Consider the following 21,563-nt stretch of genomic DNA (forward strand, 5'->3'; position numbering starts at 1 on the left):
TGACGCTCTAACCAACTGAGCCACCAGGCCAGGGCAGTCCCTATTTTTAAGGAACCTGGGATTTAATTTCAAAGACTAGTGCACATATAATAAATAATGTAAGACAAAGGAGAATCCAGCATTAAATCCTGACCCTTCTCCAATACGGGTGCTGCTAGCTCTCTCAACCTCCCACTGTGTCTGTTGGTCCTTTAGCCTCTCCTCGCCTCAGTTTCTTTCCACATCTCTTCCCCAACACCCCATTTCCGTCTTCTCCCCGAAATGTCAGTATCCTGCATTCCCAGGTCTCTTCTTCATCTACATATTCATCCTGGTGAACTGTCCCTAATGAAACGTCAACTCCCATCAGTTTGCTGAAGAACCACCAAGTCACAGATCCAACCAGGTACACACCTCCAGACACCTCAACGGCTGCATGTCCAAACTCACTTCCCTCCCGCATTTCAAATCTCGGTGAACGACGCCCCCCCCCCCCACCCCCCGTCAGCCAGCCTAGAACCTCAGAAGTCACCTGTGACTGATTCTTCCTCTTTCCTCCCAAATCCAACTGGTCACCAAACCACTTCGTTCTTTTTCTTATTCCTTCTCTTACCACCCCCTCCTCCGCTCCCTCCTCCTCGATGCCCTGCTTGGTGCAGGCACATATTATTTCTTGCCTGAACTTCGCCTGAGCTTGCAAACTGGTTTCTCTGCCTTTGGTACCATCCCTGCTTGCTACCCCGAAACTCCTGCCACTCCCAATCTTTCATCTAACACACTGGTCACACCAGAACGACTTGCATTTCCCCATGTTTTCTCATCTCCACATCTTCATGTCCCTTTGCCTGGAACACTCTACCTTCTCCCTCTTAATCTATTTCTATTTATCCTTCAAAACTCAGGTGAGACATCACCTCCTCCAGGAAGTTCTTTCTGATACCCTCCCACCCAGAGTCAGATTCCCCACCTTTATCCTGGTGTCCAAATAGCCTATTGTCCTTAAAAAAAAATTTTTTTTTTAAACGATGAAGTTCCTCTTTATCTCAAACTGAACGCAAGGGGGAAGGGAGGGTTACATTCTCATAAAAACTACAGGAAGTAGATTTTACAGGGTTGTAAACAGAGGAGTCTCTGTGTCCCCCATTCAGAACTGCGGTCCATAGCAAAGTAACCCCGTGGGTCCTGCTGTCGGCCACCTTTGAAGGACAAGCTCCCTCCCTCAGCCAAACCTTCTCCACATTCCAGGCAAATGAGATTGTTTTTCTTAGATTGGTCTTTGGCTACTTTTGGGGGGGCAGGATGACCAACTGGATAAAAATACAGCATTTCTATGCAGGCAACCCCTAATATCTCTGTCTCCTAATCTGTTTACAGCTGCCTGTGGGCTGTGCCTCAGAGAGATCAGGACAAGACTTAAAAGTTTACACAGACCTGTTTCCTTATCTATAAGATGATAAGCAGATGATCTCAAAGGATGCTTTTCCCACTACAATGTCCTCTGGACTCGCCCCCTGTCCTAAACTGGCTCTCCTTGTGAATTTCCCCACTTCTGAGAACAGATAAACTACAAAAGGGCTTGGCCAACAGTCCTGTGCTGATAAGCTCTCTACAGCTCGCTGTCCTGCCTCTGACAGTGCTCACAGGATGGGTCAGGGTGGTCAGCGGGATCTCAGGGTGCCTCAGGGTAAGTAACTCACTGTAGGACTTCAACATGTGCCACGTTTTCTCAAACCTGAAGGTATCATACTACCTTCTGTGGTAAGGCATGGTCTCTCACGACTTTTATTTTTATTTCTTTAAAGCTTCAAAGAGTGCCTTTAATTCTAGCATTTCCAGATTCAGAGAACAAGTCCATATGAACCCCATCCATACCTTCAGAAACCCCTGGTCTTCATACAAGGCTAAAACAATGCTCTTGGTGCTTGGATTTTTGGCTACCTGGTGATGCCCGTATTGGCCAAAACTGCTTATTTGGTAAAAATCACCATATACCTTGAATAATACACTCTTTTGCTATGCTATAAAACCTCTTTATGCTTTTATTTTTTTAATGTTTTTTTAAGATATATTTTTATTGATTTCAGAGAGGAAGGGAGAGGGAGAGAGAAACATCAATGGTGAGAGAGAATCATTGATTGGCTGCCTCCTGACCGCCTCCTACTGAGGATGGAGCCTGCAACCTGGGCATGTGCTCAGAACTGAGCCCGGAACCCTTCAGTCCGAAGGCCGACACTCTAACCACTGAGCCAAACCGGCTAGGGCTCTTATGCTTTTATAAAGTTGTTTCTATAGTACTTATTGATCACTTATTGTGAGCACTTCATGGCATCTCCAAATTTCACTGTCACGTCGACGGGAATTCTTTCTTACACGGACATGCAGTCTGCACCCCTCTACCTGTCCCTGCTGAGGGGTGAGTTTGTGAAACAGAAGATGGTTCCCATCTGACATGAATCCCAGCGTGAGCAGCTTTATTCCTAACCCCTGTCCTCAGCCCAAGTTCACAGAGACAATTCAGCCAATACCGGCCGACGGAAGGCCCTGTCCAGACCTGGGGTCCTGCCATTTCTGGAAAATAGGGTGGCTTTCCCTCAGCACCTCCAGAAACCGTCTCCAAGTGAGTCCCTTCTTCTCTGGCGCTCTTCATTCCTGCTGCCACTGTTTGAGTCAGGACTCATTTCTCAACTAAACCATCTCAGCCACTGGGTTCAAATCTCACTCCCACCAGTGCTAGCCTATGGCCTGGGTAAATCACCCATCTAACCTTGCTCTCTTCGTTAAGATGGGACTACAGTGCGAACAGTCCCCACCTCACATACATGTCATGGGCACTGGATGAGATGGTGACTGTTGGGTACTTTGCACCGTGCCTGGTACACAGCAAGGTTTCATCATTATTATTATTCTCTATTTTTTTTTAACTTAGGTGAGATGATCATGTATATACTATTTGTGCCTGCTGTTTTCACGGAACGTTTTCCCATAATTTAACATTTGACAACACAGCTGGTGGATTTGTTTCTAATTGTTTAGCATTAGACACGCCTGCAGCAATAAATGATTGGCGGTTCGAATCTCCACCCCCTTTATCTCTTCCCAATGCCCCTGTCCTCATCTGCCAAGGCAGCAGCTGTCAGTGCTGCCCGCGCCGGGGTTTCTCTGGTGCTGACAGCCTACGCTTCTGCTCACGAGCTTCAAAGCTGCCGCGGGGTGAGCGTGGGGTGGGCGTGGGGATGGGGGCATCTGGTGCAAGGAAGGCAGGAGAACGCTGAGGGGTCAGGTCCGCCCGGTGCCATTGGTCTCACAGCCCATAGCTTGCTCCTCGCTGCCCTAAGACTGTGCGCATGCACTCCTCAGCCTGGGGCCCCCTTCTTGTCTCTCCCCATCTGTGTTCACTGCATTTTGCAAGACCCAACTCTGAACGAGAGTTTGTTAAATGAAACATCACCCTCCATAATGACAGCCCGCCTGGTGCTTCAGAGACTCTCACGGTTCAGCCGCTGCCACAGGACAGCACAGGTCCCTGGCGGACACCTGCTGAACGGGCGACTGAATATTGTGTTGTTTCTTCAAACAAACCCCAAGTCCTTCAGCGGTGAACTATTTCTCTTAATTTTTATTCCTATCAGCAGCTAGCACAGAGCTAATCAATACGGACTGATGCATCGTGCACAATTCCTTTAGAATACGTAGGCTTTTACTTCTTTCTCTTGCCTTATCGCATTCCACAGGCTCGACGACAGCTAACGCTTCCAGAGTGCGCGCCAGGCACCAGGCAGGGTCCTCAGCGCTTCACGCGTACTGACTCATTGACTCCTCACGACAGCCCCGGAGGAAGGGATGGAATTAGAACTCATATTTTAAAAAAGCTAGTTTGATCAAACACAATGCCCACATAACAGAACCCAACAATTAAAATATCTAAGAAGGATCAGCTGTGTCCTACGTGCGGGGTAAGGATGCTTCCTAGCCTGGAGGGGGACCCCGGCAGCGGGGACGGGTAGGTACACACACGACAAGGGCCAAGGGAGCCCAGCTCCCGTGACCAGAACAAGCCTCTCCCAACTGCTGGGAAACAAGAGGCCCTCGAAGTCGCATCCTCATTCGTCAGGTCCAGGCTTAGGCCTCGGTGGGAACCACAATCCCCGGGCACGTCTGTGAGCGTCCGGAGGGCCCGGCCCATCTGTTCGCTCCCGGACAGAAGCCCTGGGCCCACTCTCCCTTGCTCCCCAAGTAGGTCCTTGTCACTGATGCTTCTGCCCCGCACCCCAGGAGGCTGGGGAAGCTGGACGGGCAGGACAGCCCAGCTCCTCCTCATCGGCAAGAACTCAACGTGCTCCTCACCGGCATCAACGTGGTTTTTGGTCAACATCCGAAACACACGTATCTTCTAGGCCAGTGATGGCGAACTTTTTGAGCTCGGCGTGTCCGCATTTTGAAAAGCCCTAACTTAACTCTGGTGCCGTGTCACATAAATAAATTTTTTGATATTTGCAACCATAGTAAAACAAAGACTTACATTTTTGATATTTATTTTATATATCTAAATGCCATTTAACAAAGAAAAATCAATCAAAAAAATGAGTTCGCGTGTCACCTCTGACACGCGTGTCATAGGTTCGCCATCACTGTTCTAGGGAACGCTCCACAAATACCAGAGAACTGGAGTCTGCAGCGGACCTGGAGCCAGTGTATCAGTGACCCCAGCGCCCCCCTCCGCTGACCGCCCCCACCTGCCCCAGACAGCGAAGTCCATGGGCGCGGTCCTCACAGGCCCGGGACTGCTCTTACTCTGGAAGGCAAGACACAAACCAGTCCCTCAGTGCTCTCACACACACCACAGCTTCAGCCACCACCTGGACGCTAACTCCATCCCAACCCCTAACCCAGCTTCCCGTTTCTCAGCCCCTTCTAACTCAGCTCATCCAAACAGAACTCATCGCCTCGCCTCCAAACCTGTGTTCTCAGGGACCGCCACCCAGGTGGAGACCTGGGTTGTCCTCATCCCCACATTCCCTCCTCCTCAGAGGCCCTCCAACCCATTCACTCTTTCAGTCCAGACTCTTGTGATTTCTTGCCTGGCTCAAGACACCTTCCTTACAGGTCCCCGCACCAACCCTTCCTCTCCAGCCCAGGCCGGAAGAGTGTTGTAGAAGCAGAAGGTCATTACTTGCTTTAAAGCCCGCAGAAGCTCACTAGTACCTATGCAATCAAGTCCCACGCCCAGGCTTGGCTCACTGGGCCCTGTGAGATCTGGCCCCTGCCTGCCTCTCAAGTGGCCTTTTGTTTATCCCACACACGCCCTTCCCTTTTTGCTCCTCTCGGAGCAACAATGGTCCAGATAAGCCCCACCCCCTCACAGGCACCAAGCTCAGGCTCCAGAACCAGCACCACCTCCCACAGGAAGGCCTCCGCGGTGCCTTGACCTCAATCTGCGTGACAAACCATCTGTGCCTGCCTCTACGGACGGGGACATGCCTGCGTGAACCACAAAGCATCAGCATTCGTCTCCTTCGATGCCTTCTCCACTAGCCTGTGAGCTCACTTCTGCGTCCCCAGCCCCCAGCGGGGTGGCTGGCACACGGGAAGTGCTTGCCAGATGAAAGACAGAGCCCCAGGAGCCCACGCCTGGGCCGAAACCCTCTGCCCGCCCGACCCCCAGGAGGCATTACCAACACAGTCGCAGGTGGGGAACTCGGCCTGGGCTCTCTTGGCAGGTGTGTCCAGCAGACTCTTGGTAGGTGTGTCCAGGTACTTCAGCGGCGACTCCAGGAAACCACTGAGGGTGGGTGTGAGTGGGTTCTCGGCCTTGGTGGGTGTGGCCTCCTGGCCTCCCTCCTCTGAATGGAAGCAGGTGGTTGAGAGCACGGTCACAGCTCCCGAAGACTCGATCTTGATTTGCTTGGGGGAGCGGGTAGCCAAAGGGCTCTCGGGGGCTGGGAGACACATTGGCTGGTTCTCGGGGTCCTGAACGGGCACATTCGGGGGGCCAGGAAGCCCAAAGCTATCCCCAAATTCAGCTTCAAATTGCCGGATGAGCTCTTCCAGCTTGTCATCGGCAGGGGGGAGAGGGCCGGCAGAGCCTGTCTGCAGGGTTGCCATGGGGCTGGGGGACCTCATTTCCTGAGTAGGGGGCAGCAGGCTGTCCCCGGAGGGACTAGGTGCAAATAGCGCAAGAGAAGGTTCTGGGGGCAGGGGGGCAGCAGGGCCCTGCGAGGCAGGGGCGGGGGCAGGTGGATGTGCCTGCGCATCCTCGGTGGCCGGGGGCCTCAGCCCTTCCAGGACAATCTGCCGCAGAGGCGGGAAGAGAGGCTGCGCTTCCCGGGGCCTGGACTTCTTGATCTGAATGGGCTTCCGGACACTGGGCTTACTCCCGGGAGTGGCTTTCTCCGTTCCCAGGGCCCCTCCGGCGGATGTCAGGGGCTTCTTCTTCTTCTCTTTGGGCGGCCTGTCCGCAGGCCGGGGGACCGGTGAGCTGGACGGTGCCCACCAGCCGGGAGCAGGCGGCTCCGAGGCAGCGGGGAAGGCGGCGTTCTGGGCCTGGTCCAGGAAGAGGCTGCGCTTATGGTGGAGGTGCTGCTGCAGGGCGGCCTGGGCCTTCTGGTGGGCGCTCGGCTCCGGGGATGGTGTGGGGGCCTCCCTTTGGAGAACGGGGGATGGGGCTGGCGAGGAGGAGGGAGCCTCAACCTTGACTTTGGGCTTGGTGGGCAGGGCCTCGGGCCGTTTGAATACTGACTGGATGTAATCACTGGCACTGCCCAACAGCTGCTCCAGCTCAGCCATGGGGTCGGGGCTGGGGCGAGGCATGGGCCAAGAGCTCCGGGGAGTTGCTGGTGGGGTGTCGGTGCCCCAGGCTTCGGGAAACTCTGTTCTAGGAGTTGCTGGGGGGAAGGCAGGGCTCTCAGGAACAAAGGGTGGGGGCTCTTCGGGGGGCACCGCAGGCCACGAGGGGGCCCGGAGGTAGGACTGGGGAGATCTGAAAGGGGCGGCAGGAGGGGACAAGGCCTCAGGAAGTGGGCAAGAGGCCTGGGAGGCGGAGTGAGAAGGCTGAGGGAGGGCGGAGGAGAGCTGTGTGAGGGCTTCGATGGCGATGGCGGTCTGCAGGCTGATGTTTTTTTCCTTGGCGATACTCAGGGCGTTCTGGGACAGAGGCAGGCCCTCTGGGGGAGGGATCTGGGGGACCTCAGAGCCGAGGAGTGGCCTGGTGCTGGGTGCTGGGAGGCTGGCCTCACTAGGGGGCAGAGCCCCTGGGAGCCGGGGCCGGTTCTCCCCTCCCTCCACGACCACAGACTTGATCTTCCCCTCCAGCCACTCGAGGTAGTCAGGGCATTCCGGCCCGTCGCAGTTGCAGTTGGGTGGCTTCATGCCATGCCGCGCGAGGGCCAGGGCTGTCTGCAGCGTGTCGAGGTCTTCGCTGCCGGCCGAGCAGCTCTCGGGCCCTGACCGGGGTCCCCTGCTGTTGTTCCCAGCCTCGCGATTCATCTCACGGTTGAAGGTTTCATAGAGCCGGGTGCTAAGGGCCCCGTAAGAGGACACGGCTTCGGCCACAGCCGAAAAGGCCACCAGGTCGTGGGCATCTTCCAGGCGAGCAGTGTGAGCTGGGCCTGGGGTAGCGTCCCAGTCGGGCTTCTGGTCTATTCGCCAAGGACCTCCAGCCCCCAGCAGGCTGGGTCCAGCGGGTTCTCTAGCACCATTGACCGGCGCCCCTGAGGCGCTTAGCTGCCTGGAGTCCCCATGGTACACTGGCCCTGAGTCCATCTGACCTGGAGCAGGTCCATCAACTGGGCTGAGCTCTGAGCCTGTCTGGAGAGAGAGAGAGAGAGGAAGAAAAGGGAAAAAGATGAGTCATAATATTGGAACAGCTTCCTCTGCTTCCCACCACTCAGATGCACACCCAAACCCTGCTTTTCTGGCAAACTCTCTGCCCCCGACATACCCTGAACCTCGGCCCATGCCCCACATCCCCTTTCCCCACCAGCTGCACCCGTGAAGAGAGAAGGCAGATCTTTAAGGGCTCCTGGCACGGAATTCTGAATGTTGCTCAGACGTTTTGGAGCCTCAGACCCATCACACTGACAAGGCTGCCCTGACACAAAGCGTTTATTAAGGACACACAGAAAGGCCTGTAGCTCCCAATGCCCCAGGTGACGCCAGGACCATGTTGGTTTTAAATTTTTGTCAGAAAGGAGGCTCCCCGAGCACACCAGGTGACAATGTGCTGTAAGAGTAAAACACGCGTGACCTATTTGACTAGACGAACACACTTTGCCAGCCAGGGGTCAGCCAGAGCTTCTCAGTGGGAGGAAACCACAGCTCTTCCCTTTACCCATCACGGTGCTTCCTTAAGCCCAGTGCCAGGCCCGAGGGAAACACTGATGACCTGACCTGGCAGTGTTCTGCCCCATGCTGAGCCAGTCCTGTGGATGACAAGCCCGTTACTGCTTGTAGGAAGATCCAGGCCCCACCCCAAGCCCAGGAAGTTGATGTCCACCAAAGCACACGGCAGGGGGGCGGCGGCAAGTCCAGGGGGCCCAGCCCAGCCAGTGAAAAGCTAATACAGAGATGCAGAATTGAGGTGGCAAGATTCATCCCTCCAGAGAGGAAAGCTCTTCCTTATAGTAGAATGCCAACTATACGGCCTAAGCGACCGAGCGCGACCCGTGAAGTGGTCACTACGATGAGCACTGACCACCAGGGAACAGACGCTCAACGCACAAGATTAGGCTCCCTCCTGTCTGGATCGGGCCTCCAGGGATGGGGCCAAAACCAGCTCTCCGACATCCCCGGGGGGTCCTGGATTGCGAGAGGGTGCAGGCCAGGCTGAGGGACCCCACCGGCACACGAATCCACGCATGCTGCAACTAGCAGGTGAAAGCTTGATGAGGCACAGGATGTATACGTGGTCTCAAAACACTGTCCTCAAAAGTTACTTCATTACAACAGTAACTGTAAGAAACTCTAAATTCCAGTTTCCTGGCCAGCGGAGCCCTCTGACACACTCCCCGCACTTGCTGGTGATCCTGGAGGAAACCTGCCATCGGGGGAAGGTGGCAACCGGTGGGAAAAGGGCAAGTGTTGACTCCAGCTTTCAGGGCCCTGAGTGAGAACAGCCCCGGGTAAGGCTCCCCAGGAGGAAGTCTGAGAGACGCCACCTTTACCAAGTTATCGTCACAAATATCGGGCAAGCAGCACGTGCCTTCTGATATGCTGTACGGAGAAGGATATAACACCAGTCACACAGAACTCCAGCTAAAACCTATCTCCCAAACCTAATCACGAGGAAACGCCAGGCTAACTCAAACAGAGGGCATGCCAGAAAGCACCGGGACTGCCCTCTTCAAAAACTGCAAAGACAGACACATCTCTCCCCGCTTCCACGAGACGACGCAGGCAGGACAGCAATAGGCATGCTCACGGGTTAGACCTCGGACTGGGGGGGAATGGCCATAAAGTATGTCACTGGGACGATGGATGGAATTGGAATTTGGATACGAAGAAGACCATACTGTGTCCACCTGAGGCTTCTTGACTGGGATCATCACACCCTGGTCCTTGTCCTTAGGACACACACACACTGAAGTGCTTATGAGTAAAGTTTCACCGTATCTCCAGCTTAATCTCCGATGGTTCACAAAAGAATACAGTCACCAGCCACTTCATGACGGGGATATGCTCTGAGAAATGTGTCAGTAGGTGATGCTGTCATTGTGCAAACATTATCGTGTGCACCTGCACAAACCTAGATGGTGTCGCCTACTACACCCCCAGGCCATACGGTATACCCCCCGCGTTCGCATATGGGGCCCATCGTTAGCCGAAATGCCATGCAGTGCATGACCGTATATCCGTATGTAAAAATAGATACGCACAGAGAAGATGATAAAGCCAGTAAGGCAAAATGTAAAAAAATGTGGGTCTGTGGGAGTCCCTGATACTCTTCTTGCACCTTTTTTAAAGTCTTAAAGTTCTATCAAAATACACAGTTGCGTGGTGATGGTGGCTGTGGGCAGGGAGGCGGGAGAGCGCGGGAGGGGGAGGGTGGGGCCATGTAGGCCCTTTCAGATTCCCAGCTCAGACAGGCCCCAAGGCTTGTACCCCTCCCCAGTTTCTGCCTCAATCGCCACTCCCCCGGGGTTCAGCAACCACGTTCTGGGGATGCGCCTCACTAGCCGCCCTCTGTCTGCACCTCTCAGCTGACCTCCATGAACTCCAACCCCTGGAACGGGAGGCAGCTCGTCTACAATGGAACTGAATCCCCTCCTCACCTCCAGCAGCTCCTGCTCCAACCCTCCTATTTCTGCCAGTGTCCCCGCACTCACCAATGTCCCCAACCCAAGCATCATCCAGGTTCTTCCAACACACCGGGCACCAGACCCAAACAACTCTACATATGGATGCCTCTCTCTCCCTTCTCTCCCTTTCTGTTCCTGCTCTCCTCATTTGGGCCTTGGTGTGTAGGCACATTTTTATTTTATTTATTTTTTGTATGCATATTTTTTAATTTTCCAACCTGACAGTGGCTCCTTTAAGCAACTCTACATACCCAAGTTCCCCCCGCCCCACACACAGAATCTTTTCTCCTACAATCTATTGTTGATCATATCTCACCCTCCCTCAACACCCCCAGCCTCCAATGTCACAACTCTTCCCTACTCAGCCCTCACATTTTAAAACTACCATTTGCATGCACCCAGTGCTTAGCGTGTGCGACGAGTTTTATTCTCCAAAGACGGCCACTACAACCCTCTGTCCCACATGCATCCCTCCGCTTGAATCCAGGCGGGCCTGTGACAACGGTGGAAGCGACACACATGGCCTTTACAGCTGGACTACACAAGGCCAGACAGCTTCTGCCTGGTCCCTTGGGACTCTTCCTCCTGGAGCCCAGCCACCCCACTGGGCTGTGAGGAAACCCAGGCCGCACGGAGAGGCCGCATGTAGGTGCCGGCTGACAATCCCAGCTGGGGTCCCAGCCAACAGCTGGCACCACCTGTCAAACGTGTGAGCGAAGACGCCCTGGGAGGGTTCCAGTCCAGCCTGCGCGTTGCCACTAGCTCTGGAGCCCTCCCAGCTGATGCCTTAAACATCAAGGAACAGAGATCAGCTACCCCTGCTGTCTCCGTTCTGATTCTGGATCTACAGACTCATAGCACAATGACTGCTGTCTCTTTGCCACTACGTCTTGGGGTGGCTTCTTACCGAACAATAGACCAGGTCGATTATTTTAGGAACATTAACAAGTTTATAAGGTGACAGGCAAGAAAAAGCCCTATAAACACACACACACCCCTAGAGCATATCAGTGCAGTAGAAACAGTCTATACAAGGGTCATGGTGGGGGGAGGAGCGTCACTTCTCTCTGGGAGGGTGAACGTGTGTGTCGACAAAGGTTTCACCTCCAAGTAACCTTCACGATGAGGCTCAGAAGATGGGCAGGGGTCTGGAGGAGGGGGAGGAGGAGGAATTTCGGGTGGGGGACCCAGCACTGCAAAGGCCCGGAATCCTCAGGCCTGGCAGCCTGGGGAAGGGCAAACTGCTGGGCATATGGGGAGCACCCAGTGTGGGGACAGCAGGTGTGTGGCTCACCGCGTGAATACAATAGAGCGGTTTCCATTTCAGGAGGGGCACTCAAGTGTCCCAGCAGAGGAAGGACTGCAGAGGTGAAGGTTGGGGCCTGAAGGCCATTGGGGAGACTAACGCCTCTCTCCAGGTCAGTGATAATAGGGTCTGGATGAAGGCAAGAGCAGAGAGCCAGGGGTGAAGCGTCGTCTGCAGACAAATGAGTCAATGTAGAGGGTGAGACAGGGAACAGAATCAACCCCCTGCTGACAGTCCCCCTTGAGCAGTCCTGCCCACCACAGGGTCTGAGCCCGAGCCTGCAGCCAGCACCCCTCCAGTCGGGGACCCCTTCCTTAGAGGCATGACCGGCTACACTGGGAGCGCCTGAGGGCCGAGGCTTCCATCACACCCTCAGACCCTCGCGGAGGGCTCCTGTGTGTTCAGAATGAACCGCGGCTTCTTCCCCCCGACCCCGGCTGGTACAGCCTCTGCACCGCAGCACTCGGAGAGGACGGCCACAGAGCCTGGGCGGAGTGAGCGGCCTCCTCTGTGATGGGCGTGTCCCTGTACACGCACCGAGGCCCGACACGGCCAGTGCCATCAGGAACGCCTTCGCCACATGGGACTCGGGAACCTGACAACTGATCTTGGAACAGCCCGCCCCCCCCCCCCGCCCCCCACTCCGCAGAGAGGCCGACCAAGGTGTCAGCTCTGGCCCGTCTTACACAACCCTGCCCTGCCCTCCCCGAGCCCTGCACTCCAGCCTTCCCAGGTCTCTTCCTGTCCACAGGATCCCCAAAGGGCTCTGGCCCATCCCAGGCTTGGTCTTGCCCAGGATGAGGGTGCACTTCCCTCCTCTGGGGACAGAAGGGGTTTGTAACTGGAAGACGAGCGGAGTAAATGCTATCTTCAGACCCAAGAGACCCGACCCACATGTGCACACAGCATCACCAACCCCAGCCCCAGGATTCCCCGGGGTCCAGGAACCTCCATTGGAATCTGTCCCTGCACCCTGCCTGGGCAGGACTCCCAAGGCCCCACCTACTCTACAGCCAACTCCTTCCTTATGCTCCTCAATTCCCACAGCTGGCCCCCAGACGTCCGCAGGCACTGAACAACGGCCTGCCCTCCCCACCGAGGGACTCCCAAGGCCCTCGGATGCCAGTCAAGGCTGGAGAAGTGTGGAACGCCACTCCCTAGACACCTCTTTTGGTCCATAACACCAGGAGAGCTACAGAAACACCACCCGGTTTTCCAAGTCTTTCCCGACTCTGAGGAGCAGCACATCAAAGCTAGATCAGCACTCCCCTATGACAGAGAAAGGGGAGGGTGTGCGAAGTAAAGGCTGCTATCTTGAGATCAAAGTCCGCATGGACCATCCCTTCCTAGGGCCACCAGGAAAGGGGAAGTTCGCGGAGCAGAGAGTCCCCAGGGCTGCTCTGCTGGCCCCCAGCAGTTAGGCACCACTGTAGGAGGAACAGGTGCTAGAAGGTGTTTTCATCCATGATGAACAAGTCTGCAGTCAGCCTGCCAGTGGCCAGGAAGCAGGCCGGTCTGGGCACATCCCCTACAGGGGAATCTCCAAGAGTGAATTCTCAGGGGACCAAGATCACGGTGGCTGCTCCCCACCCAGCTGCCCGATGAACCCCACCCAGTGCTTTCCTGGCCCCCGGCACCACGGGCTCAGCTCTTCCAGCCCGCCAGCCCCACTGGCCCAGGAGCTGGGCTTTCCCCAGGTCCTAGAGGCTCAGCGCCACCTCCACGCAAACCCCATTCCTTCTTCCCTTCCCCCAAATGGACAGCCTCACTCCTCTAACAGCACATGGCCTGTATTCATGGCATAGTCTGTCTAGATTTGATCCACTATTCATGTCCTCAGAGGATCTGGGGTTTAATGATGAAAACGCTGAGAGAGGAAAGAGACTTGTAGGGGAACCCCTAAGAGGATGTGCACACTGGCCTGTGCTGTGCAAGCGAGAGTGTGTGTACACTACCCGCCGGTTCTGTGTCTGCACTCTCCACACCCAAACTCTCTCTGCAGGTAGCAAACCTCGAGGGTCATGTCTAACTTCTCGAGACTGTCATGTGGGGGCAGAGAGGATTCTTGTGTGAGGTGAGGGGAGGTGCTACTAGTTCCTGTGGTTACTAGGTACACATCAGTAAGACATCTTCCTTCTACAAAATGGACAAACAGAGCAGATCTCACACAACAGCTAGGGTGATGCTCAGGAAAAGGCTGGACCGAGGCCAAATTCCCCGAGGCCAGCACAGCAGTCAGAAGCATAGGACTGTGACTGTTCATGCCTCCTGACCCAACAGTAATTAATATGGTTTCAGGGAAGACAGGAAAAGAGGAGGGGGGAACTAGGAAAAGTCTCCACATAACCCTGAGGAAACACTTTTGTCACGTATCGAATTATTATGCTAATCACTGCACACTCATTTGTCTCCTCCAATCACCACAAACTCCTACAAGGTAGAGACTTATCTCTATTGATGAGGACACAACACAGAGAGGTTAAGTAACTTTCCCAAGATCACACAGGAATCCAGAAGAGCACAGCCATTTTTAACCACTAAGTACCACTCTTAATCTCACTTCAGGAAATGTAAACAAAAAATATATAAGAAACAGAAGAAATAAAAAAGCTACATGTGCCAAAGATTTTCCCAGAAGCATTAATAGTAAAGAATTACAGGTAACCTAAGCACCCTACGATAGGGGAATGGTTTTTAAATATTTCATTATAGTTCATGAAAAGAGAATGGGAAATAAATATCTGAAAAGAATACTCACTTCATCAGTAAAGAGAAATACAAAATAAAGCCACTGTGAGATTCTATTTTATATCCAGTATATAGAATTTAAGAGTAAGAATGTTTAGTTCAAATCTTGCCCCCACAGCTTACTAGCTCTGTGACTTTGGGCAAGTTACTTTCCCTCTCTGTGCCTCATTGCTTCATCAGTAAATTTTTGGTTAACAGTTAACCTTTCTGTGCTTTATTTCTTCATCTGAAAATTGGGGCTTAATAATAGTACCTAACCACACAGGGTTGTCATGAAGATTAAACAAATCAAATCTGAAGAACACAACACTTACCAGCGACATGGTAAGCACCATAAAAGGGCATTTCAGTTCACCACCGAGTGCTGGTGGTGTTCAGCAGAAACCTTTTCTAATACACCACGGGCAGAGGGCATAACAGAGCAACCACTCTGGAAAGGTCTGTGGTGTTACCTTCTAATGTTGACCATTCATGTATCCCATGGTTCCACAATTCCACTCCTAGAGAAACTGCACACACGCACCAGGAGATGTGTGCCCAATGCTCGCAGCAGCATGATGCATGACAACCACATTGTAGACATATTTGAAGTGTCCACCAACCACAGAATGGACAATGAAATATTTTACGGCAGTGCAAATGAGTGAACCACAGAAACATGAATGAACCTCAGAAACTACACTCAACTTGGGAGAGAGAGAAAAAAAAAGCAAGCTTCGCCCAGGTCAGTGTGGCTAAATGGTTTAGCGTCAACCAATGAACAAGGAGATCACCGTTCGACTCCCGATCAGGGCACATGCCAGGGTTGCGGGTTCGATTCCCAACTGGGGGCTGGTGCAGGAGGCAACTAATCGATGATTCTTTCCATCACTGATGTCTGTCTGTCTCTGTCTGTCTCCCTCCCTCCCTCCCTCCCTCCCTCTCTGAAATTAGTAAAAAAATATTTTTTTAAAAAGCAAGTTCCAAAAGATTATAATCTGCCCATTCTGAAAGCTCAAACAAAAAAATTAAATGTATCATTTAAATATAAAGAATGAAATTCAAACTTGTTTGAGATTTTTCTCATTTCTTAAAAGCAAGGGAACGATAAACACAAAAGTCAAGGTAGTGGTTAACTCTGGAGGTGAAAAGGGGGCACAGGTTGGGGAAAATACCCACATTTCAGTTAGTTGGCAACATTTTAGTTCTTAACTTGGGTAGGGAATTCACATGTGTTTATTATTATTTTTCATCTGTTTAACATGCAGGCATACCTCAGAGATACTGCAGGTTTGGTTCCAAACCACCACAATAAAGAGTGTCATATCTTTTTGGAGGAGGATCTTGTCTTCAATTAGTAAAAAAATAAGGGGGGGGGGGGGGTGGCCAGTGTGTTCAATGGTTAGAGTGTTGGCCTGTGCACCGGAGGGTCAAGGGTTAGATTCCCTGTCAAGGGCATGTACCTGGGTTGCAGGTTCCATCCAGGGCCCTGGTCAGGGCGCATGGGGGAGGCAACCAATGGATGTATCTTTCTCACACAGATGTTTCTCCCTTCCTCCCTCCCTTCCACTCTTTCTAAAAATCAATGGAAAAAAATATCCTCGGGTGAAGATTAACAAAAAAAATTAAATGAAACGCAACATCTGTGAAGCTCAGTAAAGCAGAGCACAATAAAATGAGGCATGCCGGGTATATGTTTCAAATTACACACCAGAAAAATTACACTGTATACTATTTCATCAGTGAAGGTAGAACTGCTTAAAATGATACAGAATACGGACACACTAAAAACAGGAAAAAGCCTTAAATAAGAAAAGGAAACTCGAGAATATCCCTGTACTGATGCTGAGGGTTTTTATGACAGGGGAAGTGTTTACACTATTTGAAGTGGAAAAAAAGAAACAGGATTCAAAATGTTGCCCAGCTTACGAATTCCATGCCATTAACAATGCGCACACAGCACGCGGAGGGGAAATGCGCGAGCGGCCTGTGGTTCACAGCCTACAGAACGCGGAGCGGGCACCTCACTTCTACCCGGGGCGGGGCAGCTGAAGAATAGAGTTACCTCCACCCCACCTGACACTCCCCACAACTCTGCCTGCCTCCAGCAAGCACTGAAGGGCGCTTCGGGGAGAGCAATTGCTGGGTGACTTTTCTTTCTTGCTATTCCTGTTGCTAGAGGGTTGTTTGTGTTACAACACACACACACACACACACACGCACACATGTGCGGAAAGAAGAAATATTCTGCAAGATGAGTGTCTGGTTGAGGTGGGGCACTGAGCCTGAAAACATCCCCCCACCCCCCCTTAAAAGTGCTCTGTGACTTGCTGAGCTCCGCAGCCCTCCGACTCCGACCACGCGAACCCCCGCCCCCAACAGCTCGGCCCTCCCCGAAGGCGGCCGTGGCAGGAAGGGTGGGGGTGGGGGTGGGGGTGGGGGAAGCCTGGGAGCCGCGGGAGGAGGAGGGAGCCAGCGCTGACGGAAGCCGGGTCTCCAGCAGCCGGTGGCGCGGCCGGGGGCCAGCGGGAGGAAATCGCGCCGACCACATCTGAGGCCTGGCGCAAGGAGCAGCAGCTGCTGCAAAGCCGCCAGCACTGGAGAAGCAGGTCAGGACGCGGGGGCGGCCCTCGGCCCGCCGCAAGGGCCCCCTGCCCGCACGCCTCCCCCCCAGTGCACTCACACAGACACACATGCACGCACGCACACGCATGCACGCACGCACACACGTGCACACACACACGTGCGCACCCCTCCCCCGTCCCATCCAGCAGAACTGGGGCCATGGCCCAGGCCACGCAATGCACGTCTCACGGCCAGAAAAGCCCCCAGCGGTTCCCAGCGAGGGCGGGGATTCCCGCAGCTCCACCCAGCCGGGCTCGCATCCAGGTCTCACCGCTCACCTCCTACCCAAAAGTCTGAAACTCTGAGGACACGAGAGAGGAAACGCTGCCAACATCAAGTCCACTGACCTTGACTAAACGGCCCCGTGCGCTGCCCCTGAAGGTGCCCCGGACCCCACAGCACCCACTGGCCGTTCAGGTGTCCGAAGGGGGAGGGCTGGAGCACCACCGTGATGAGGGCAGCCAACAGTTTGGAGAGCTGGGTGGTAAACTCCGGGCTCAGTAAGCACTTTTACGTTTAAATGTGACCTTTCGAGTCTTCCCACACACAAGCCAGCATCCACTTTGGTGAGTGAACGAATGAGACAGAGATGAACTAACACTCCCGGGGCCACTGGCAACTGGCAAACGCGGAATCCAGAATCGGAGCTGATGTGGATGCCACGGCCTCCGCGCTGCCAGGGTCCTGTCTTCTGGAGAACAAGCCCCCACACGCGCAGGAGACTCTATCACTATGGACTTCAGCCTCTCACTTGGACCCCTGCCGAGGGAGTTTGAAGACTTAAATGTCGTTCCTTCAAAGAGATGAATCTTTAAGCCACCACCCAAAAATCTGGAGAGAAAAATAATTTTTTGGCAGAGCAGCTTTCACCCATCAGTCATAACCCCTATTTATGGAATAGGGCTAGGAATGGAAAGGGGGAAGTGCCATTCAGGGAAGCCCGGTGCTGTCCATAAGGGGGTGTGGACACATTCTATTTACCCTAAACCCCTGGAAAAGTCACACAACACACCTCGGCGTAGAGCCTCATTATCCACAGCCCCTTACGCTCTGTCAGCCCAGAAAACGGAAAGATGCCCGTAATGTGGGTTCTTGTACACGTTCATCTCAAAGTCTTGTCTGCACTGCTGGAGAACAAAGGGACGGGCACCCCGGCCCCTCCTCATCCAGTCTCTTCTCCCTGAGGGTCAGGGGTGATGAGGAAGGCCCCGGGAGTCCACCCCCACCTCCCTCCATAGGACCCTGGTCCTCCCACATGCCCCCCGCAGCAGAGCTCTCCTCACTCCCCGCTCGCCCTCAAAGCTCTCCTGGAAACCTCACTTCCACCCAAGGCTCCCACGCTCAGCCCAGCCGGCACCCATAGCCCCGAGGCTTCCTTCCCCCTGGATTGCTACTCAAGCTCCCCAGCTACCAGACACTTCCCCAACTGGATGCCACTAAGCACAACACACTGAAAGCCTAACGTAGTGTCTGACCCCTTTCCCAGCAACAACTCCTCTGGATATTCCTTCTTTAAAAGTCATGCGAAGAGTCATTCTCCCGGGCATCCTGAGAACGCCCTCCCGTCACCTTTGCCGGCTGCATCTCCGCGTTTCCATGTGCGAGCAGAACCCAGCTCTGCCCGCGGCTCCTCCTGAGAGCGGTTCAGACCTGCCTTCTTCCCATTTTCTCTTCACTTATTTCTCGCGGGGACAGTCGCAGGAGGAGGCTTGCTCCTCTCTGCTTTCAGCCCAGCACAACCCCCTGTCGGACTCATACTCAGTCCACTGAGCCTCAAACTGCCAGGCCAGGGTGCCTGCGAATTCACAACTTCAATCTTTTCTCCTTGGGTTCGAGTAGTAGAAATAAGCAAACAAACAAATAGGCAAGCACATACACAGGTATAGATAATGTGTCAGGGGCACATTGGTGAAGGCTGAAAACTCAGAATGAGGGCGACGGTTTCATCAATGACGACACGACTCAGTAGAACATTATACAGTCATTAAAACCCATACAGTACAGACACGAAGGAAAAAGGTTGGATAAAATGCGAAGTAAAAATAGCAGAATACCACAATACACACGAAAGTTATTACAACTATGAAAAACCCATGCATGCCAATGACAAAAAGAGGGAAGGCACTTAAAAAAAAAAAAAGCTATAGAAGCCCCACAGAATTACGAAATTCCACCTACTGATGCTATCAGCACACTCTAGCAAGCACGCCTTTCCCAGGTGATACCTGTAGTTATGTTTGCGTTGATTTACTCCTCCGGCAAACAGGTCCTGAGCATTTACTGCCTGAGTGCCACGCGTAGGCACTGGGGAGCCCAGGGAGCGAGCAGTCCCTGCCTCACGGACAGAGACTTTTCAGATGTTGAGATCTGTGTTGGGGCCCATTCAAAACCGGGTTCCTTTAAGGTAGACAGTGTCTCTAAATGTGTGGGGTGGCCCACACCGATGTTCTAGCCTCGGTGGCTCTGGGTGGGTGGTGCAAGCAATGAAACTCAGGCTAACTGTGAGGTGACCTCTGAGTGAATATAGGAAACTCCTTACAGCCAGGGAAAACCCTGGTGGGCGGCCCACGAAGATAACGACAGGTCAGAAGAACAGAACGGTAAGGAAGGTTAAAAAAATAGTCTCAGTAGAACACGCTGAGAGAGATGGGAGGACAGGAAGCTCTGTCGCTGCAAAGCAGAAAATGGAGTAAAAAACAAGCAGCCCTCACTTCCCTGAGATGACCACAGTTTACAGGTGGTGCCTTCTCTCTGCTATGTGACATGGACTTCATTTACAAAACTGGGTCACTAGTCTGTCCAGGGACCGGGTTTGGGATGCGCTATTTTATTTATTATTGGAATCAGATCTTCACCAAGTTGTCTTATTCAGGGTGTTTTGATGCTGATTTTTTTTTTCCTTTTCTGTATCATAACTATTTTTAACTAGTTTTAACTCCTCCAGGGTTCCATTTGTAACAGCCGCAATGCTTTTCCTGGCATGTGCAAGTATACGGCCTTCACACAGCCCCTGAGGCTGAGCGTCCAGTTGCTGTCACGTTTTGCCACATTCCCATGGCACACAGCGACGACTGGAATGGCTTCCCCTCCTTCTCCCACATGTTTGGGCATGTGATTCCTCTGAGGACGGGGAGAGAAAACTTGGCACAGAATCAGGGTTCTGGTTGGCTGCATGAATGGACCAGCCCAAAGGCTGTAGGTAACAACCTTGATAACTACACGTAGGACTTTACTCACATGAGCACAAGGGTTTCATTTCAACTGGGAGACGACTTAGATGCCCCCAGTCTGCCTTTGGAGAGGAGTGGTAGGCAGCCACAGAAAGGATCGAAGTACTGGTACATGCTACAACATGGGTGAACCTTGAACACATTATGTTGAGTGAGAGACGTCAGACACAGAAGACTACATATTGCATGATTCCATTTATAAAATGGCCAGATAAGGCAAATCTAGAGAGACAAGGCTGAGGGGGTTGGGGGGATGAGGGGTGAATGCTATTGGGTGGAGTTTCTTTTTGGAGCGATGGCAATGTTCTGAAATAGAAGTGGTGATGGCTGCACAACTCTGTGAATAAACTAAAAACCACTCAACTGTACCTTTTAAATGGGCAAACTGGATGTTATGTGAATTATATCTCAATTAAAAAAAAATCTTTAAAGTAACCCCTTCGTCTCCATCTCCATCTTGGCAAGAAGCTTTAAGACAAAAGCAGGAACTAAACACTTGCTCAAGGAGGGGAGGGCCGAGCTGGCAAGCCCACCCAAAGGTGGGGGAGGACAGGAGTGACAGGACCAGTATCCATCACAAATGCTTATCACCCCCCCCATTGGGTTACAAGGGAAAGCAAGGGAGGTCTCTGCCCAGGGGAGGTAGTAATGGTCACAGTGGGAGACCACCCCCCCATTCCACTGCTGAACTCTGAAGGACAGCGGGGCGTGGGAACTCCTGAGAGGAGAAGCGAGCAGGCTGGGGTGGCCATCAGATCTGGGGTGAGGAAGAAGAAAGATGAGCTCTGAAAATGCCAGGGGTGGGGGTGGGGGTGCTAAATCCAAGAATCAGTGACATAAAACCCACTGGTCAGCTGAACAGTCATAGACACAGTCAGACAGGAAGTATAGGTTGGTTCAAAAAGTCCTTATTATTTAAAAAAAAAAAAAAAGGCGGGGAGGGGAGTTCACAAGAGAGTCAGTAAATTAAAAGCAACAAAGACAAGAAAATGCACTAAGCAATTAAAGCAATTAGCATACCCTTAAAAAGATAAATGCAAATCATTTTGCGGGGGGGAGGGGGGGGAATCATGCTTTTAATGCCCGTAACGCAAGAGGGTGCTGCCTCTGCAAGATAAGCTGACAGTCACTTACCTCTTCAGTGACCCCCGTGTCCTGCGAATGACCGCTCCAGACCCTGCACAGGAGGACCTGCTTGCTCTGGCCCAGCCTAAGGACATAGCATAGGCTCCCACTCCTGGCTTGAGATGAACCAGTCCCGGCTGCTAACCCCCAAAACTGCCAAAGGGGGGTGATATTCACACCCCGACCGTGGGTGCCACTCCTCAGAAAGCAGCAGCTGTGCCCCGCCCATGGCAGTGATCCTTGTTCCTTAGGCCGGTTCTCAAGGGAGAGGCAGTGGCT

At 53.0% G+C, this 21,563-nt stretch overlaps 1 protein-coding gene across 2 annotated transcripts in view; it reads right to left on the reverse strand.

Annotated features, from left to right (window-relative positions):
• The window catches only part of TET3 (tet methylcytosine dioxygenase 3), a gene marked incomplete at its 5' end in the record, with an annotated part of 85,484 nt that overhangs the window by 31,397 nt on the left and 32,524 nt on the right, over positions 1-21,563 (reverse strand). For both annotated transcript variants that reach the window (XM_081101082.1, XM_081101083.1), the window contains one exon: positions 5,652-7,782. In XM_081101082.1, coding sequence (XP_080957208.1) covers positions 5,652-7,782 — 2,131 coding nt within the window. The remainder of the gene's footprint in view (positions 1-5,651; positions 7,783-21,563) is intronic.

This window comes from Myotis nattereri (assembly GCF_964212035.1).
Source record: "Myotis nattereri genome assembly, chromosome: 10".
NCBI lineage: Eukaryota > Metazoa > Chordata > Mammalia > Chiroptera > Vespertilionidae > Myotis > Myotis nattereri.